General features: G+C 36.1%; 1 protein-coding gene across 1 annotated transcript in view; it reads left to right on the top strand.

Moving 5' to 3' along the window:
- The window catches only part of CNTN1 (contactin 1), a 196710-nt gene that overhangs the window by 64240 nt on the left and 111101 nt on the right, over nucleotides 1-21369 (top strand). The window contains 5 exon segments of the mRNA XM_023752262.1: nucleotides 6457-6591; nucleotides 7919-7951; nucleotides 14299-14431; nucleotides 17999-18171; nucleotides 20407-20502. Of these exon segments, the coding sequence (XP_023608030.1) occupies nucleotides 6531-6591; nucleotides 7919-7951; nucleotides 14299-14431; nucleotides 17999-18171; nucleotides 20407-20502 (496 nt within the window). The 5' untranslated portion in view covers nucleotides 6457-6530.

Here is a 21369-nt window from a genome sequence, read left to right as displayed (position 1 = left end):
AAAAATATGTGCTATGAATATCACAAATGGGATTCCACCTATTTTTTAAGTTCCTCTGTATGCATTGTCATTTTAAAAATAAATGAGCAATTAATTTAATCATAAATCCAATTATCTAAAAATGGGAGCTGCCAGTTTATAAAATGCAGGCTGCGCTGTCAGCGCTCAGTTAATGTTCACGTCTCCAAATACCTTTAGATTTTTAGTTCCCTGAGCAGCCTCCAAGTCATTGCATTTCACAGTCTGGTGGTGCTACATTGACTGGAGTGTTCTGAACTTCTTCTTATGTGGACTTCACACACAATCAAGTGGAAGGCCCTTTCACGGGCTAACGCAGTTGCATCAAGACCATTACACTCTATCTGCTAGTTGGGCAGGATGTGACTCTATTCTGGAACAGAAGGATGTTATTTATAACCACCTTCAGAAAACGGGTATTTTCCTTGGATGTGTGTAAGGTTATTCCCAGATTTAGAAAGGCACATTTTTCAAAAATTTTTATTAAGTATATTTGGCCATAAAAGTAAGTTGCCAAAACATTGTTAATGGCTTTTCAGAAGAACTGTTAAACCGAGACAGTAATAATTTGGTGAGAGAGGTTAAAGAAGTCAGTATGAGCCTAGAGACTAAGACCATCCAAAACATGCATTTATTCATCTAGAGGAAGTTGTGTCACCTATGTTTAAATTATGTGTAATAATCTGAAAATTAGCTGGAAAGATGTAATATTGATATGGAAGTACTTAATGTACATAGTGTATATAACATCCCCCTTCTAAAGGATTAGCATTTTTAAAATTCAAAACTAATTTCATCTCTGGAAAATTTTATTTATTCCACCTTACTATTTTGACTTCTGGAATGTACCAAGGACTTTTACACACATACCCATACATATATCCATAACACACATGATTTAGTCCTCACATTAATTGTCTGAAGAAGGAACTTAATTTTCTATGGTCCAGACTGTGTGACTGACACCTCAGGAAGTTACATGACTTGGGCAGCAGATGCAGAATTTCAGAGTAAATCTGAAGATAAAACATCCCCTGGTTTTACAGTGCAGAGTAGGAGACATTGGTGTCTTTTCATCTAGATGAACTTGTGCTTAACTCCAACAAGCTTCCTCTATTTATTGGATATTGAACTTTATAGCAAATGTTCTTTAGGACCAGGGCAATAAGCATCATGAGTAAAATTTTAGGTTAAATTTTCTTATTAACTTAGCTTTTCATGGGCTATGTTAAGGATAGATCAGGATAGATTCCTGACATATCTCAAAAATCCTTTTTTATTCTTTCTGAAACAGAGATGTGACCATTTTCTAATATATATACTACATAAAATATTATTTATTTTTTCCTCTCTCTATATTTAATCAATATTTCTAGGATCTTGTTCTCAATCAGTGTAAATGATTGTATAGTAATTAGTTCAATGAAGTATTAGCTTATTGTCTTGATGGAACATCATTTCATTGTATCGCAGTATGAAATATTTTGTAATTGCTATGGCTAAATGCTTTTTAATGTATTGTTGATGCTGTTTTGAATAATTTATTTGGGTTATCCTATGATGGAAGAAAAAAACAGAAGAGCTAGATGATGTCTTTCCAGCTGACAACTGAATACCTACATATGGTCCAAATTTCTCAAAGGAGAACCCTAGCATTGCCTAAATTAAGGAGAAAAAAGTGGGGAAGAAGACAAGTGTGGAAAGAAAGAAGGCAAATGAAGGAAAAGAATGTCATGCTATGTTTCCTTATTATATTTTTGTTGTTGCTTTAATGCATGAGTAAGAGATTTAATGAAGAGTGCTGGAGAAATGAAGTTGAATTGTCTTGGAAATTAATGTAGTGCCAGGACACGGCAAGGACATGCCAGTCACTAGACACCATCGAGCCTTGGTGGGTGGGGAGCTACAGTGTCTGCAGTACCTGGTGTAAGGCCTAGGCTGAGAGAATGCGAAGCCACGGGGCTCTGAAAGCCAGCGAGTTCAGGCAGCTGGCCAGCACAGTGTTCCCTCTGGGACAGGAATGCTTGTCTGGGTCCTGTTTCTGGTCATTCTGTTACTTTGATTATTGAGAAGCAAAAATGTTGGCTCCTGTAACTGTCACACCATTGTCAGCATTATATGTTTTCTTCCTCTGCTATTTCATTTGCCTCCAACAGTTCAAGGCCCATGGTGGCTGGGGAGTTAGCTGTGAATGAGAGTGGCATGTCCTCCAGGGAGAAATGGGAAGAGCAGTTTCTTCCGCATGAACAGGGAAGGGTGCAGCCTCTCTCTGCTGCCGCACTGCCCAGGGATGTGAACAGGGAGTCAGGAATGATGGGGTAACTGGTGACACAATAGAACAAATTGCCAGCAGAACACAAGTGTGTGAACAAGATGTGAAAGTTGCTTTTATACTGGAATAGCAAGATCACATGCTGCCACTGTCCTATTGAAATAGGCAATATTTTGGAGTGAAGGAAAAGATACGACACAGAGAAGCTCAAAATAATAATACTTTTTTCTTTTTCTCCGAAGTGTACATATTCAATTTGAAATACAGACTTCACACAATACTAGTAAAGTACATATTAAAATGCTGCAAAATATTGCTACTTAGAATATCATCTTTTAGAGTATACTTATAATCTCTAACAAAGACCAAAGCCCCAAGAAGAGATATTTTACCTACTGTCACGATTCTATTCTTATTTTAAGGAATTGAAGTTAATTTTCAGTTTGTTTAATGCAAGTGCTTGGGAATACAGTTATGGAATAACACATGTAATTCTTCATTTATTCAATAAGTATGTATCAGTGACTACTTTGTGCCAGATAGTAGAGACGAAACAACAAATGAGAGGTGTGTCCCTAGACTGACAGGCCTATTGCTTAGTAGATTAAGTAGATATTTATGAAATACTTTCATGGTAAACATTTTACATGTATAATCTCATGCAACCCTTACACTAGTTTCATAAAGTAGGCATTCTTTCCATATTTTGTACATGAGGAAAATTAGAGTGAGGTAACTTGCCCAAAGATGCAAGCTAAAGAATGGTTGAGCCAAACTTGGGAAAAGATCTGACTGACCTTCCTTTTCCTTTCTTTTCTTTTCTTTTTTTCTTTTCTCTTCCTTTTCTTTTCTTTCCCCCTTCCCTTCCTTTCCCTTTCCTTCCCTTCCCTCCCCTCCCCTCTCCTCCCCTCCCCTCCCTTCCCCTCTCCTCCCCTCCCCTCCTCTCCTCTCCTCTTTTCCCCTTCCTTCCTTCCTTCCTTCCTTCCTTCCTTCTTCCCTCCCTCCATCCCTCCTTCCCTTTATTGTTGACACCATTATAGATGTCCCCTATTTTCCCCACCTTTTCCCACCTCCACCCAGCCCCCACAACCCCTCCCTCTGGCCATCATTACACTGTTGTTTGTGTCCATGGGCTATGCCTGAATGCTCTTTGGCTAATCCCTTCACCTTCTTTCATCCAGTCCCATCCACCCCTTCCTCTCTGACCTCTGTCAGTCTGTTCCATGTATCCATTACTCTGATCCCTTTTGACTATGCCTTGTCACTAATTCCCACATTTGAGAAGGAAATGTTAAATAACATCCTTGACAAAGGAAATTCTTCTGTATTTTAATTTTAATTTCTTGAAATCACTTGCTCTGTGTGGACACAGAAGCCTGCAAATTTAATGAGATACAGAGACAAAAAATTTACATAACTCATCAATATTAAAAATCTGAAGGCTACCCTCACAGTAATTATATTTATTTTTCTCTCTGGTCAATGCTGCTTCCTCTACACTCAAAACTGCAGCAGCATCCCTCCCACAGAGTTGAATATGTTTATTATTTAGAGTTATTATTTAGAATTATTTTGAGTTCTCAAATTACAACACTTTATTAATTGGTAAATTATAGTTATTTAAAATCTAATACTGCCCCATTAAACATCATATGCTTTTAATATGCACAATGTTTGCAAATATATTACCTAGATTAATCTTTAATTAATTGTTTGATTTAACACAACAATTTGGGCATAGTTTATGTGTTTGCTTTTTCTAAATTTTTCCTCATTAATAGAAGTCATTCTAGTTAGTGTCCATAACTCAATGAGAAGAATTAGGAACCGACAGGCTAAAAAAAATATTCAATTGTACATTATTTTGAGACAAACTCTAGAAGATATAAACAATATATACAGGTTCAAATCATTTTCATTTAGGTCTATATTAAAATACTAAGGAAATTATACATCCATCAACAAAATAAAAAGTTAAAAATCCTCTCATAGATCACTTATTGATTTCCCTGCCTCCTGAAAAAATGTTTCTTTATTCTTCAATTTTGTATACCTGTTTTTTTTCCCTGATCAGCCCCACTTAATAAAAGAAATAAAATTAATTTAAAAGTCCAGGCTTAATGCAATTTATACATATGTATAGTTGTCACCTTCTCACATATGTCCAAGAAAAATAAGTTGATCATATATTAATCCTGGCATTTAAAAATTGTCTGATGAATATTTTTTCCTTTGCAAAAATATTTTAAATATATCCTATGCTAATTTGATTAATTTCTACTGTTTTCTCTAAGAATTCCACCAATTTTATAAAAATAAATGATTTTTCACTTCAGAATAATCTATACACCAAAAAGGAAAATATATTTGTCCTGGCCCATGTAGTATACTAAATATTTGTATAAGTCTCTGAAAATGCTAGGAGTCTGGCAAATCAGGATAGAGTGGTTGGATGGGGGTAAACATGGCCTTAAAATCCATCACAATTAAAAACGTAAGTAGGACTTTTAGCATGTCATTACAATGCAAGCAATCAGTATCATTTTATTTTCACATTCTAGAAAGTGTTGAAATATTCTATCTTGAACATGATAGCACTAGGTATTTTCTTTTTTAAAAAAATATGTTTTATTGATTTTTTGCAGAGAGGAAGGGAGAGGGATAGAGAGTTAGAAACACCGATGAGAGAGAAACATCATCCATCAGCTGCCTCCTGCACACTCCCTGCCAGGGATGTGCCTGCAACCCAGGTACATGCCCTTGACCGGAATCGAACCTGGGACCCTTCAGTCCGCAGGCTGATGCTCTGTCCACTGAGCCAAACCGGTTAGGGCAGCGCTAGGTATTTTCTTTTAGGAATTGCTTTCAGGCTCATTCTTAATTTATATATGATATCTAACTGTATGTCATGAGATTTTCCTAAGCTATTATATATTCCTTGTAAACATGAACGCATGTCTTTTTAAATTGACACTCCCATTGTATCTCAACTGAAGAGGTCTCTTTCTAAGGCCCTGGGGCATGTTGCTCTCAACAAGTTCTAGTAAGAAGCAGTTAGGGTTTGCAGCCACCAAATAACGTAAATCTAAGAGCGCAGTACCTTCACCACAATGCCCTGTCTACCACAGTCGGACCTGTGCCCACCAAGACATTTCTTACAATGCTTTTAATTAAAATGATTAACACGTTTCCAAACTTAATAGTATATAGATCCAAACAGCTACCTCACTGAACTGTATACACATGCTTCCCAGTGATCTGTGAACTTCTTAAGAGTAAACAAACTATGTCTTTCTTTTTTATGCATTTGTCTATATGCTTGTTCGTAGAGGTGGGTTTACCACAAAGATGATGAAGCTTAAGTTGTGGATCCTCTCATTTACATGAGGCTATTCCAAGGCCCTGGGTATAATATAGAAGGCCTCATCAATATAATCACGTGGTCATAAATTTGGAGGGAATTTATAAAAGCAAGATATTCTTTTTATAGCTTAGTTTGTATTAGTAATTTTCTCCTCTTGTTCTTAAATACAGCTCTCCAACTTTTAATGATTTGGCCTCACAAATCCTAGATTCTCCCTTGCTGACTTATGAGGAGCAATTATTTATATTTGTGGAATGAATAAATGAAAGAAGTGAAGGGGAATGACTTTATTATTAATTAATATATTTTAACATTTAAGAATCAGCATTTTTGGTGAAAATTTTCCACAAACCATCAACAAATAATGCTAGTTTATAATGTCTGAGTTTGTCAAAGCTCTTATACAAACAAATCATTAGTTGAATCTCTGTACCTACCAGCCCTTCAGATAAATTCAATTTTTAATCAAAACAATGATATTGAAATGTTTATAACTGTGCAGTTTGTAGAAAGGATAATATCATACTCAATTGTTAAACTGTTAGAAGCTAAAACATACCAAGTGATTGGCTTGCTTATGGTCGTACAGTGTCAGTACTAGGAGGCATCTGAGGGCCTGATACTGAGTCTACTCTTTCCATTACTACATGGGGTTTACAAAAGTATTTAAATAAACTAAAACATAGTCTAAAAACAAGGAATATAAAATAAGGTAAAATTAATAATGCTATTGCACCCAAGTGACAAACATTTTTCCTTCCTTTTGCTTCCCTTCTTTTCTTTTTTTCTTTCCTTGATGCAGCTTTTAATATTATCCAACTGCCATAAAGCTAAAGCTTTTTTTGAAAATTGAACTTAACCTCTACTGAACACAAGATGAAAATGTGGCTGCTGGTTAGTCACCTTGTGATATTATCTTTTACATCCTGTCTATCAGGTAAGAAATACCCTTTGCATGTTATCCAAACTAATGTCTAAATAATCAATATGTGTGTTCACGTCATTAAATCTGGTGTAGAAAGTTAGAATATTTTCTTTTGCAAATAAATTAATACAAATAAATTAATATATATCAAGGTGGACTCTATTTTTAATTTACTTTCAATTGAAATTTAAGAAGGCTCAGTCAACCTTATGTGTACAATCAGGATCTCGGAGAGGGAAAAAAAACCACTGCTGAGTAGCATTTGTTGATTCCTGGGGGGTTAATAGTTCTACTGTAGCCTATTTCAACTTGAAAGCATTTAGTGTAGTTTGGAAAAGATAGTTAACAATTCATCATTATATAGTATTTTCACTATATAGATACAATAGACTTAAATAACCTTATTAGCATAAATAAAAGTAAAATATGGCAAAATAATTAGTACTTGGTTTTAAGCTTTTGTTACCTTCTTTATTTACTTGTTAAGTTAATATAATTTAACTTATATTAACTGGCTAGTCAGTCTTATGAAAAACAATTTTAAAATAATCTAAAAATATGTGCAGGCACATTAAAAATAACAAAGCAGTTTTAAGAATGCTGTAGTTTTTAAGACAAACAAATACTATTTTTCAAAGACAATTTGAAGGATTCAGAAATCTTTTCTACAAGGAGAGGTATATCATATTTCTCTCTGAAGCAGCATGTTTTCTAACAATCAGTTTTTCTAATACCTCCATCTCTATTACCTTAACTAAGTAAATACTTGTTGAGTTGCTATTAATTCAAGACATAAATGGATCCTATCACTTAGCAATCCCCATTGATTGCTTAATGATGCACTAATGGACATTCTATTGTATCTTATTTATTATAAAATAAATTAAAAATGCTATTTTATTTTGGGGAGTAATTATTATGACTTAAGAATCCCAAAAATCTATAATTTAAGCAGTACTTAAAATTTTAATGACATTGATATAACAGCAGAAATTATACATATATATTTATATGCATATATACATATATTATGCAAATATAATAAAGAAAATTTTTGTGGTAGGGTTATTGTCACTGTCTTATTTTTATGAATTAAATAAACCTAAAATAATTTTATTAGTACTAAATATTCATACTAATTTTGTTGACCATAAATTTTAGCACCACAACTTTAAACTGCAAAGACAAATGTCTGCAAAGCTGTTTTGATACTTTAACCTTAATAGTAAAGGACAGGTAATTTCATTTCATTAACTAGTACCTCAGTAGTTGAGTAATATTTGAAACCACAACTTGAAGAGCTGCTTTGGGATTAAAGTCTTTTTTCTTTCATTTTTAGAGTTTACATGGCACAGAAGGTATGGTCATGGAGGTAAGTTGATGAAAGGGTAAATTTTAAAAATAACTTTCCTCAAATGAATCATATTTCATCTCTATTTTAAGCTACCTACTCTATAAACTTAAAGCCAAATGGTTAATGTTAAACCCTGTGGAAATTTTGTAAGAAGCTTTATCTAGAGTCATAAGGCAATGTGTTTGATGGCCAAAATGAATGAATGAATGGATATAATAACATAAATATCCCATTAGAGCAGTGATGTTCAACCTTTTTAATTTCATGGCATACATAAACTAATTACTAAAATTCTGACAAAAAAGTAGGTATAATTTTGATTCATTCACACCGGATGGCTATTTTGTGTTGGCTATTGCCATTTTTTTTCATAGGACATTATAAGGGAAAAGAGGTTCGTGCCCCTTACTAAATAATCAAGTATTGCATGTTTTAAAAATTCTTGAGGACAGCAGTTGAAAATCACTGTATTAGAGGCTTGCAACAGATGGAAAATATTCAATGTGGCCTCTGTTGTTCCCGTATTCTTTGTAACAATCTTATGCTACTAAATTTTGCAACAATATTTTAAATATTGTAAAAACCTAACTTAGTTTTTAATAAGTTAAAAAAAATTAACTTATTAAACATTGCTGAGAGAGAGAGAGAGAGAGAGAGAGAGAGAGAGAGAGAAAACTAAAGGTAATAGACTTAGAACCTTAAGATTCAGTTTAAGAAGGAGTCCAAAGATGTTGCAAAATGTATTGTTCATTATAGACTACTAGTGGCTCGGTGCATGAAATTTGAGCATGGGGGCAGGGTGTCCCTCAGCCTAGCCTGCACCCTCTCCAATCTGGAACCCCTCGGGGGATGTCCAACTCGCAATCTGGGACTACTGGCTCCTAACCGCTCGCTCACCTGCCTGCCTGCCTGATTGCCCCTAACCCCTCTGCCTACTGGCCTGCTCGCCCCCAACTGCCCCCCCTGCCCCTGCTACCAGCCTGATCACCTCCAACTGTCCTCCCCTCCTGGCCTGATCACCCCTAACCACCTCTGCCTCGGCCCTGCCACCATGGCTTTGTCTGGAAGGATGTCTGGAAGGTCTCCTGGTCTAATTAGCATGTTACTCTTTCATTAGTATAGATAATTAACAACCCTGTGTAGACCTACTTCAACCACTGAACAGTTCTTGCCAGAAATAGAGGCAGTATGATGTGGTGAAGAAAACAAAGCCTAGAGAAAGATTAACCTGGATTTGCATTTGTAACCTGGTATTCACTCACAATGCAATCTTGTTCAAATATTCAACTTCTATAAACCTCAATTTTCCAATATGCAAGAGTCACAGGATTCTTATGAGGATGTAAAACTAAGAAAAAGATGTGACAATAGATTCTAGCACAGTAACTACATAATAGGTGCTCAATAAATATAGTAAAACTGGTAACATAAAAGCCACTTCTTAGTGGGAGGAGAGCGAATACTCAGGAAGAATCACTGAGCAACCATGGCTATAACTGACATGAAGCAGCCAGGATATTCATGCCCGGATATCCATAAAAAGCAAGGATACATATAGAGAGCTTCCACTTTTAGGTGGCTATAAGGATTAAGAGAAAGGAAAGTCTTAGTCTAAATTCCACCAAAGCTATTTTCATTTCCACCTCATTAGCCGGGAATCACCACATGTAGGCTATATAAAGATCATTACCTGACAGAAAGAGCCTTACCATAGAATAAGGAAGAAGAAAAGTTAAGTAATAGATCTATAAGAAAAATATAAGAAACACCAGCCCTCGCTGGTTTGGCTCAGCGAATAGAGCATCGATCTGCGGATTAAAGGGTCCCGGGTTCGCAACTCCACATGGTTGTGGACTCAATCCCCAGTAGGGAGCGTACAGGAGGCAGTCAATCAATGATTCTCTCTCATCATTGATGTTTCTATCTCTCTCTTCCCTCTCCCTTCCTCTCTGAACTCTATAAAAATATATTTTAAAAAGCACTTTAAATAACTACTTTGAGGAATTAAGAAATATTTAATGCTGGAGGTAGGTATTTCAAATGTTAGAAATGGAGCTAATCTTAGAGGAAGTAGCACAAATGCAAGTACAGGGGTGGGAAAAGATGGAGTGTGTTAGGTGATTTTAAAGAACACTTGTTCTGCAGGTTGTTCAGAGGAATTATATTAGAAAGGACATAATTGTTCATTTAATTTGGGAAAGGCTGGTTCATTCAAGTTTAACAGTTTATTATGAACTTTAAATAGTACTGAAACTACTTATATAATAAGTATAATACATGTATTAGTGGCCTAGGACTGCTATCCACAAACTGAGTGGCTTGGAAAAACAGAAAATAGTCTCACAGCTCTGGAGGCTAGATGTTCAAAACCGAAGTGTTATCAGGGCCATGCTCCCTCTGAACCTGTAGGGAAGACTCGTCCCTGGCCTCTCCCAGCTTCTGTGCCCTCAGACATTCCCTGGCTCACAGCAGCATTCATACACAGGTGTGAGAAGTTCCCCAGAGAGTGATGCAAAACATAGCGTTACAGTGGTTTTCAACCTTCTGGCCCTTTAAATAAAGTTCCTCATGTTGTGACCCAACCATAAAATTATTTTCGTTGCTACTTCATAACTGTAATGTTGCTACTGTTATGAATCGTAATGTAAATATCTGATACGCAGGATGGTTTTAGGCGACCCCTGTGAAAGGGTCATTCGACCACCAAAGGGGTCGCGACCCACAGGTTGAGAACCGCTGGTTTAGAGGCTTCAAGGGTGGGCCATATGTCAAAGAGGTGGTTGCTATGAAGAAATGTGGTAGGCTCTTCTCGGGCGGGTCAAGCCATGGAAGAGAAAATTTAGTCAACTTAACCTTCCTGCTAACCTGACCTAGTCTTTGTTCTAACGAGTGATTGCTGCACGTTCTTGAGACCAACTCCTTTCCATTTTAGTTATGATAAATTACCATAGTTTACCTACTTTCCGCAATCCTAACAGATTGGGGTACCAGAGCATTTAAAGCTCCAGTCCTACATGTCCTTGTTCTCTTACCAGTGAAGGAAAGCTGACAGCAGAGAAGAGGCTGCACTGTCTGGAAGAAGTGTGCTTTGAGAGAGTTGAAATAGTTACTGTATTTCAAGAGAGCTTGTAACACAGGCCATAACCCTGTGATAACATTGTAAACACTGTAAAAATTCCAATATTATACTCTGTTCAAGTTTTGTCACTGTTGCTTTTTTCTTATAGATTTTTCTCCCTGAGACTCTTTTTACAATAAATATAATTATGTAAGATTATGTTTGATAACCAACAGATTGAGATGACATTACAGAATGAGAAATAGAATTTGTTTCAAAATGGATGTAAAATGAATAAAAAATTACTCTCGAGCATAAATTGTAAGTATACTTTCCAGAAATAACATAGAATAGCAAGATGACAATGGGCCATTTCCACATAGTGAGAGGTGAAGCACCCCATTTTAGATTGTCCAATACCTGATGATAATAATCGTGAAGCTGAGAATGGTGCTGAAAGAAGCAGGAGACTTTGCAGCTCACTCACATTTGTAAATTTGACAGCAAATATTCATATGTGATTTCTTTCTTTTGTGTTAATCTTTTTGTTTCAATTTAAGAAATGAACTTCCTTCTGCAATAAATTATAACCATATTGTAGAAAATAAATGAATTTGCATTAAGAGCAGATAAAAAAAGTGTGATTTTAGGTTTTTTTCTTCAATTACACGAGAAAAGTCACTTATAATTTTGTTCTCCTTTTCAGAAGATTCTATCCACTAAGAAAAAGGGCATATACTTTCAAATAATAATACATATTGAAAACATGATACCTATTTGGCTTTTTAATTTCTTGTCTCCTTTAACCCCGTATACTTCCAAAGCATTATAATTTGTCATCTAAATTTTTCCATGGCTCAGAAAAAAAAACCCCAATAGATGACTGAATCTTCTGTCGGTGAAGAGTAGAATGTTTGCATTGGTGGATCCTTTGCAAAGCCTAGTAAGTTCTTTCCCTTCACCTGAGCATCCTAGTTGAGCTAACAGAGTGATGACCTCAGACACCCTTTGAGGGGGTTAGGAAGTTGACATTCAGAGGTTCACACTGAGCATGTCGATGCAATCCAAAAACTTGTTTTGAGTAATTTACCTTTCTAGGGTCCAAACATGTTCTTAAAATAAAATGTACACAGCAATTACTAACCAGTTAATAGAATACATTATTTTCGTAGGAATGAAAAATTTTAAAAAGCAAGGGACCTATATTTATAAAATAATACTTATCAGAAACACTAATGTGATAGAAAGTGTGTCTTGTTCTGCTTTTTAATCTAGAAAATGAGCAAAGGGACATAAATTAAATGTAAGATTTTCTCAACATGGAAAATAAATTCAATAGCATGTTGGAAATTAATTTCATATTTTTATCTCCTAAATGTTTAATTATCTGTTCCTATAAAGGGCAGATGGGAGTGGAGTATTTGGAAATATATACATATAATTTTGTGAAAAGCACTTGCCATTGAGAGGGAAAATAGCATTAGCTGCTGACTATAAGCCAGGTATAGTCCTGTCTTACATATATATCATCTCAAAATAATTATCACAATAATCTAATGAGGTATATTTTATTATTCTCCCCATGCTGTGGAGGGTAATAAGTAGTCTGGGAGAGGCACTGTTACACACAAACAAGGCAAGATTTAAATGGCTTAATTAAGCTGCTTGTTAAGGGAAATGAACAAAGCTCTCATCCTCAAGGTTGCTGTTAGAGCAGACACAATAAATTGGAGAAGTGAGCCATAGGTTGGATCTGGAAAATATATTACAGTGATCCCATGCAAGAATATCCCATCCTTCTAGCCATACATGTCAGTATTAATTCATTTGGGACATATGACTCTTAGCTCTGTTCTGTGAATGCTGTCATATTGATGACATGGAGTGATTCTCTTCTCCTCATGTGGCTGTGAGGTATTCCTCTTCTTGTCCAGAGAGGATACACTGTAAGGAACAACTGCTTTCCAATGTGTATATTTTTGTGATGGATTTTCAACCAGTTGTCCAGTTCCCATATTCATGTTAATTTGTTGATTGTTCTAGATCACTGGTTCTCAACCTTCCTAATGCCCCGACCCTTTAATACAGTTCCTCATGTTGTGGTGACCCCCAACCATAAAATTATTTTCGTTGCTACTTCATAAGTGTAATTTTGCTACTGTTATGAATCATAATGTAAATATCTGATATGCAGGATGTATTTTCATTGTTACAAATTGAACACAATTAAAGCATAGTGATTAATCACAAAAACAATATGTAATTATATATGTGTTTTCTGATGGTCTTAGGCAACCCCTGTGAAAGGGTCGTTCGACCCCCAAAGGGGTTGCGACCCACAGGTTGAGAACCTCTGTTCTAGATGTTGCTAAGTACCCGTGTAGTCACATGTTTAGAAAAAAAATAAGGACTGACCCAGGAAAGGAACTAATTTTCCTAGAGCATCTAGAAATTCATTTATTCTGCTGTTCAAAAGTTGTTAAGTCCTTATTTGTTGCAGACTACTAGACAGCTAGCAAAGAAGAGTATTATACCGATTATGGACACAGCCACCTGTCCCCAAGTATTTGCAATCTAGTGGAACAGAAAGCTATCAAACAATAGCTCTAGCCAGTTTTGCTCAGTGGATAGAGCATCAGTCCTTGGACTGAAGGGTCCTGGGTTTGATTCTGGTCAAGGGCACATACCTCGGTTGCAGGTTTCATCCCTAGCTCTGGTGGGGGCCTGTGTGGGAGGCAAGCAATTGATGTGTCTCCCTCACATCAATATTTCTCTCTCTCTATCTCTCCCCCTACCTTCCACTCTCTCTAAAAATCAATGGAAAAATATCCTCGGGTGAGGATTAACAACAACAACAACAAAAAGAATCACATGATAGGTACCATATGCTGGACAGAGTTATGAGAATGCAAATGAGCTAGGCCAGGTGAGATGTGGCTTCTTGAAGGAGTGGACTCTATGCCTAAGTCATAAAGGACTGCACAAATGCTGATGCTGGTTGTAGAGAAGAAAATCACATGCAAAGCTCAGAGGCATGGAAACATGACTTGTTTGAGGAGCTGTGTGCAGTTAGGCATGGCCACCCAGAGTGCCTTGGGAGAAATGATGAGAGATGGGCAGGAAAAACTTCTAATAAAAACCTAAATGTTTTCCTCAGGATTATAGAAGCAAATTATCTTCAATTTGAATAAAAATAGCGATTCTGTGATCCTGACTTTTTTTTTCTAAAACTGTTTTAATGTCTCCAATTTTATTTTTTTTTATTTATAAACCAGCACAATGTAAAATAACTTCATTTTCATTACAGTTTCTGAGGAAGACAAAGGATTTGGACCAATTTTTGAAGAGCAACCAATTAATACCATTTATCCAGAGGAATCACCAGAAGGAAAAGTTTCACTCAACTGTAGGGCAAGAGCCAGCCCTTTCCCGGTTTACAAGTAATGTACTGCACTTCTTTTTTCCAAATGGTGTAGTGAACTAGGGGTTACAGATTAGAATCTGTGACCAGTACCACCAGAGAAATCTGTACTATAAGGCTTTCTACAAAGTCCAGGGACATTAACAAAAATGTTGACAGACAAGTAATTTTTAAAAAGTTGTTTAATGCCTAAGTAGATAGTAATTTTCTTAAACACATGCAAATAAATAATTTACTTACTATTTTCTGCAAAAATAAAGCCAGTGCCATTTGACATTATCAATTTAAAAATTGTATGATGGAAATCATACCAATCATGCAAAAGGTTATATGGAGATCATGCACATGTGAAAATAAAATGTTCTTATATATATTGGCCTGGATAACTTATACCTACAAATGATGGATAATATTTCTGTGTTAACTTCATTTAAAGTGCTTGCATAAATCTAGAAAGCTACACATTTTTTCAATACTCTCCAATATATATCCAGACAACACAGCACATTTCTTAAATGTCTCTACCTATTGAACAATCTATATAAATATGTTTTTCTATTTTTATGGGGTACCTATTGATAAAAAATAACTTAAAAAATGTAACAATGAGTTTTCCTGTTTTGGATGGTTCAGAAAAATATACTAACAGTTTCTAGCCTGATGCAAAAAATAAGATTCAAAAATTAAACAGATGCCAATGGATTTGAGTTTCACGTATGGAATGGTTTCATGAAGACAAAGCAAGTGATTGATGGAGAAATTGGGGCTCTAGTATGTTAATGTCACCTCACTTAATTGAAGGTTGTCATTAAACAAGGTTGATTTTAATAGTAGATTTTTTTAGATATAAAATTGACTTTTCTATTGTTATAAAAAGTTGTTATCAAAGAGAATACCACTTTCCCCCCATTTAATTCTAATTGAACTCATTTTTACTTGCCTCTGGCTATAACAAAATTATTCTTAAAACAAAATATGAATTTAGAAACCACATCACTATCCCTTTGAAATTATTTTTATTGTTTCAATTTCATGCGTGGGAGTGCAATATAAGTAGATATTTTATAAATTATAAATTATACGTTTGTTTTGAATATATTTGATGGGCTAGACTTATTTCTGCCCTTAAGCCGTACATAATGGGAGTTTATGGACATGGAACAGTATAGCCAATAGGAGCTGTAGAGCAGATCTAATCCAAGCACATGATTTTATAGGAGAGGAAGCTGAGCCCTGAATAAGTAAATTACTTTCTTCCAAGTGAGTAAATTACAGATGCAGGACGGAAACAGGTTTTATGATTTTCAAAGAAACGTGTCATTTTTAGTCTGCGTCTTTCTAGATAGTTTGACAGCATCTCAAAAGCGATTTCCGTGGTTCTTACTCTGTGATGTTGTGTCCTTGACATTCATACATGGAACCTTAGCAAACAACACACAAGAGCTGTTGCAGACAGTGTCTAAAAACATGCGCTTCCCCTCGCTGCCCCCCCCCACTCCCACCCCTGTCCCCCACAAAGACAGTAGAAGCAAAGCTTTGCGTAGCTGTAGTTTTGGACATTGCTATTAGCAACTCCTTATTTCCCCCTCCCTCCAGTCCCATTAAGCGTTCTTACCAAAATTTCTAAAGTAAAGATAAGAAGCAAACCTTCGCTTGGCAAATACCCCTCTCACAGGTTGCACAGCACAGAAGTTGCCAGGACAAGTGTGGCCTGACTGTCTACACATTAATGGAGAGAGCTGGCAGGGAGAAGCAGATGTCTGGTTTGTTATGAAAGCTGTCTGCTGTTGACAGCATAACAAGAACAAAATTAGCTAAGGATTTAGTTTGTCTGATGGGAAAGAACATTTGAAGTTTTAAAAATTTACTTAATATTCGGGGCAAGTCTTACTAACCTTGGTAATCATGCAATTTGTCATTCACATAGTAGTTTATATACTGTGATAATTTGTTATTCGTGGTAACACCCTGAAAGGTACAAACGGGACCTTTGCCTTCCACTTACCAGTCTTAAGGCTTTTGTTATCTTTCCTTGTCCCCCCAAACAACAAGGACTCCGATAAAATTTCATTTAACGATGTGTGAAAGGGATTGCAATAACCTTGTGGGTGTTTCTGAAAATTAAATAGACCAGTGAACTTACCCAAACACAGCAAAACTAGATTATTATATGACATCAAAGGCAGAATCAGATCCCCTGGGAGGAAGCTAAGGCAATAAACAAAAATCTGGAGTCAACATACTGTTTTTGGAAAAGAAACAAAACTAAACAAAACAAGACAACTGGAACCGCCCAACAGGGAAACCCATTCACTTGGCAAATGCTAAGCAATTTGACATTGGATGGTTCAAACAGGGACAAGAGTGCCATCAGCTGGGGAAGGGAGAGGATTTTATTGGGTTGCAATTTGGCAATTTTTTAAAACACAAAGCAAGGTTTTCCATGTTTGCCTTGAAATCACCTGCTACATTGTGAAATTTAAAACTAAGAATATTCCAAATATTCTTAGGCCTCTTTGGCAAGATTCTGACCCTAATCAGAACTGTGCCAGGAAATAACTGCAGCCACAGCCCCTATTTGACCATAGCTCTTATCTTACAATTTTTAAAAAATATATTTTTATTGATTTCAGAGAGGAAGGGAGTGGGGAGAGAGAGAGATAGAAACATCAATGATGAGAGAGTCATTGATGGGCTACCTCCTGTACGCCTTCTACTGGGGATCCAGCTGGCAACCTGGGCACGTGCCCCTGACCTGAATTGAACCCGGGACCCTTCAGTCCACAGGCTGACACTCTATACACCAAACCAAACCAGCTAGGGCTATAGCTCTTATCTTATAACACTGTGGAAGACAAGGAACCTTAAGGATGAACCCTGATACAGAATGACTATAAAATTATGCAGGTGGGCAGCTTAATTGAAAACTACTGTCCACATGCATTCATCTTATCATCCCACAGAGAGAGTTGGATTCCTGTTTCTAGTCAATTTATTTATAACATAATCCCGATATCTACAATACTACATATGTGGCTTGGAAACCAAAACTCAATTGATTTTTATCATTTTCAAATTATGTGATAGGCCTCTATGGTCAGATTATGACATTTACTGAGAAAATCCTTATTTCAGTTAGTTTGTTTTATTGAAAAATTAGTTGGATATTAAAATAAAATATTGACATATTATTTTATATTTCATTTCTGTCAGAGTAATGCTTTTAATATTTAAAATACCATACCTATGTATGCATGAATTGAACTAGTGCATAGATGGGCATCATTTATAAACCAGGTATATCAGCTAAGAAACCAATTATCTAGAAAATTAAATATAGCATTTGTCCTTTGGGATGCTTCATGAAAAAAGTGGACTGTTTCATGCACTTGAACATTTACCTTTCTGTGCCTGAGCTAAATTATAAATCATGAGCACAGAATATGCAATTACAGCGTGTAAAGAAATACCACAGTGAGTCATCTATTTAATTGCCTGAATTCACAATGAGCTGTCCCCATATTTTATAATGATATTAGCTGAGTGCAAAGGTCATTTGAATGAAATGTATTTCTTTTTCTCACAGATGGAGAATGAATAACGGGGATATTGATCTGACAAGTGATCGGTACAGTATGGTAGGAGGAAACCTTGTTATCAACAACCCTGACAAACAGAAAGATGCTGGCGTCTACTACTGTTTAGCGTCAAATAACTATGGGATAGTCAGGAGCACTGAAGCCACCCTGAGCTTTGGATGTAAGTAACCGTAACCTTACAAAGCACAAGTATGTGTAGGTGGAGTAAAGCTTAGACGTGATCATAAGTTCAGCAAGAAGAGCAATAAGGAAGAAAGGAAAGTGAGAGGAAGTGTCCATAGATGGGTCTAATGTGATTAGTGGGCCTTCATTGTGTGGAGAGAAAAAAACATGCAGGAGAGCAAAGCATCCTGAGAGGTATTATAAATGCACTTGAAATAGTGAAAGGTAGCATTAGAAAATAAGCTAAGGCCATATCCTGCAAGATCTTGAATAAGTTTCTAAAAATTAGTATAAATGGAAATGTATTCTCAATGGGGGTGATACCACTCCAAAGGGAGTGAAAGTTGGTTCTTGGTGGGGAGAAACCATCTTGGGTACTACAGCATACTGGTATGTGGCTCTCCAAAATGCAACCATATCTGACAAAGTCTCATACCTTAGTATTTAATTTATTTTACTGTAAATAAATTAAAGCATAATACAATCATATCGGTTGTTTTAAATTTAAATTATTAAATTTCTCTTTGGGTGGGCAATAATAAAAAATATTTTGAGAGACACTGTGCTGAACTAAAAGTTAGAAATTCTGAAGGGATATTGTGCCTTGGGAGAGGAGCTGGACTCCAGGTGCTGCAGTATGTGATTGTATAGGTCAGCATTTACATCTTTTGAAAAATTGATTATAGGATGAAAATGATGTTTTAAGAGGACCCACATGGTCGTGATTACTAGGAGGCAATGAAACAGGGTCAGGAAACAGATTAAATTGGGTGCGACAACAGTGGAACTTTAAGTAATAAACAATCTTTGTAGAAATACAGTGGGGCCTTGACTTACGAGTTTAATTCGTTCCGAGACTGAGCTCGTTAAGGAGCTCGTTAAGGAGCTTGTTAACTCAAATTACTCTATCAACTCAATGTAAAAAATTGGCGGAGAGACAGCTGGTATCTCAAAAAACTCGTTAGTCGGGACACTCGTAAGTCAAGGCCCCACTGTACTGGTAATCGACTGATTGCATTGCACTTAACTAAATATATTTTATCTTTATTTATTTTTTTAAAATCTATTTTTGTTGATTTCAGAGAGGGAGGGAGAGGGAGAGAGAGATAGAAACATCAATGATGAGAGAGAATAATTGATTGGCTGCCTCCTGCATGCGTCCTACTGGGAATTGAGCCCTCAACCCTTCACTCAGCAGGCTGACGCTCTATCCACTGAGCCAAACTGGCTAGGGCAACTAAATATATTTTAAAAAGAAAGTCTAATCAAAGGGTAGAAACATTCTGTTCTATTTAAGAAATGGGGTGGGAGCAAATAAAACCAATTTAAAGGGTGGTTGGGAGCATTTAAATGGTTGCTTTACATGCAGAGGTTACAGTAAGTTATCTATGTTGAAATATCAACTAAGTATTTGAGGATAGGAATGGCATTTAAGTGAGGCATTAAGGCTAGATATGATGATATTTAGTTTTTTTCTGGGCAAAGGTAACAATTAGGAGGATGAGTTTTCAGAGATATCAATATATTGAGAGAAATAGCAATTTGATTTTATAATTTGAGTACTGATGACAGATATGGAATGAGGCAGGGTGACAACAGAATGAGCTCCAGTAAAACTAATGAAGAGTCAAATAGCAGAGCATCCAGAAACCAAGCAAAATGTGAGTTCCAGTTACATAGGGAAGAGTAAAAGAAATGAGAATTGAGGAAAACCCAGAATTTGAAAAGGACCAAGAGATGGCAGACCTTCCTGTTTCTCACCTAGGATCCTGCCTTTCACCCTAATTCCTTCTCCACCTTGAAATCCTACCTCAGAAAGGGAAATGTACCTTTCAAATGAGTCCATGTCTCTAAGTTTGTTGCTTTCTTTGGTAGATCCCTGGTTTTGTCTGTTATCATTACATTTCCAGATATTCTTATTGGGTATTTTCCTAAAGGTGAAGCAAAAGTTTAGGATATCTGGAATCTGCAGGGTTGTCAGAAGAGTTATGTCAGAAAAGTTTAGGATATCTGGAATCTGCAGGGTTACCAGTATCTGTAGGCTCAGGTTCTCCACAGAATTCTGCTGTAGTGTATGTAAATCCAGCACCTAGATACAGGGAACTGACTTTGGCTCCACCAGACCACCTGAGAAGAATCATAGCCAAAGCGAGTTAGCAGGTGAAAGGTGGACTTCAATCACTCTATCTCCCTATTGACAGAGTGAATACTTCCTTCTTGCTTTTACAATTAGATCTTGATCCTTTCCCACCTGAGGAACGTCCTGAGGTCAGAGTGAAAGAAGGAAAAGGAATGGTGCTTCTCTGTGACCCCCCATACCATTTTCCAGGTAACCTTACCTTGTCTATGACGGTGAGCCTCAATGGAATGAAATGGGCAAGCTTTAACTTTCTTAACAATAATGGTACATTTATAATTAGATTGGACTCGATATTTGCATAACCATATAATATATCATGTACCAGTGGTTATAGAGGCTATTTTATTTGGCTCTTTAATTACTTGGCCCTTATCCCAGAGATTTATGATAGTTTCTGTTTATAAATAATATACAGGGTATCCCCAAAAATGTATACACACTTTGACAGCTGATAGCTCAGTTTTAAAAATGAAATGTATTTTAATAAATACTGCCTTTATAGTTATTCAAAAGTGTGTGTATACATTTCCAGGCCACCTTATATGTATTGGATTATGTTCCCATTATTATTTCTGTTACACTTGAGAAAATATGGTTAGGTTTTCTACAAATTACTCCTGAAATAGAATGGTACTGAGGAGTGATGTGTAATCAGTCATTTTATTAACAATTTAACATCTACAATATGCTGTGAACTGTAATTAAACACAAGAAAGGGATAAAGACATAATAAATAGTAACCTCATTAGGAGCACCAATCTGTGAGAATAATCATCTAATTTAGAAAGGAGATAGATTAAGTGTCATCTGTTACAAGTTTCAACCTTTGAATACATGTTTTCAGTAATTTGATATGGCTGTAATAAAAGATGCCAAAGTTAAATATTTCATATATTTTCTTTTTTGTTGTTATTGTTAATCCTCATCCGAGGATATGTTTCCATTGATTTTTTTAGAGAAAATGAAAGGGAGAGGAAGAGAGAGACAGAGAGAGAGAGAGAAACATTGATGTCAGAGAGACACATCAATTGGTTGCCTCTCTCACACACCCCAATG

This window comes from Myotis lucifugus, unplaced genomic scaffold (genome assembly GCF_000147115.1).
Source record: "Myotis lucifugus unplaced genomic scaffold, Myoluc2.0 scaffold_30, whole genome shotgun sequence".
Taxonomy (NCBI): domain Eukaryota; kingdom Metazoa; phylum Chordata; class Mammalia; order Chiroptera; family Vespertilionidae; genus Myotis; species Myotis lucifugus.
The sequence above is the reverse complement of the archived record's forward strand: the minus strand, read 5'-3'. Positions and strand labels throughout refer to the sequence as shown.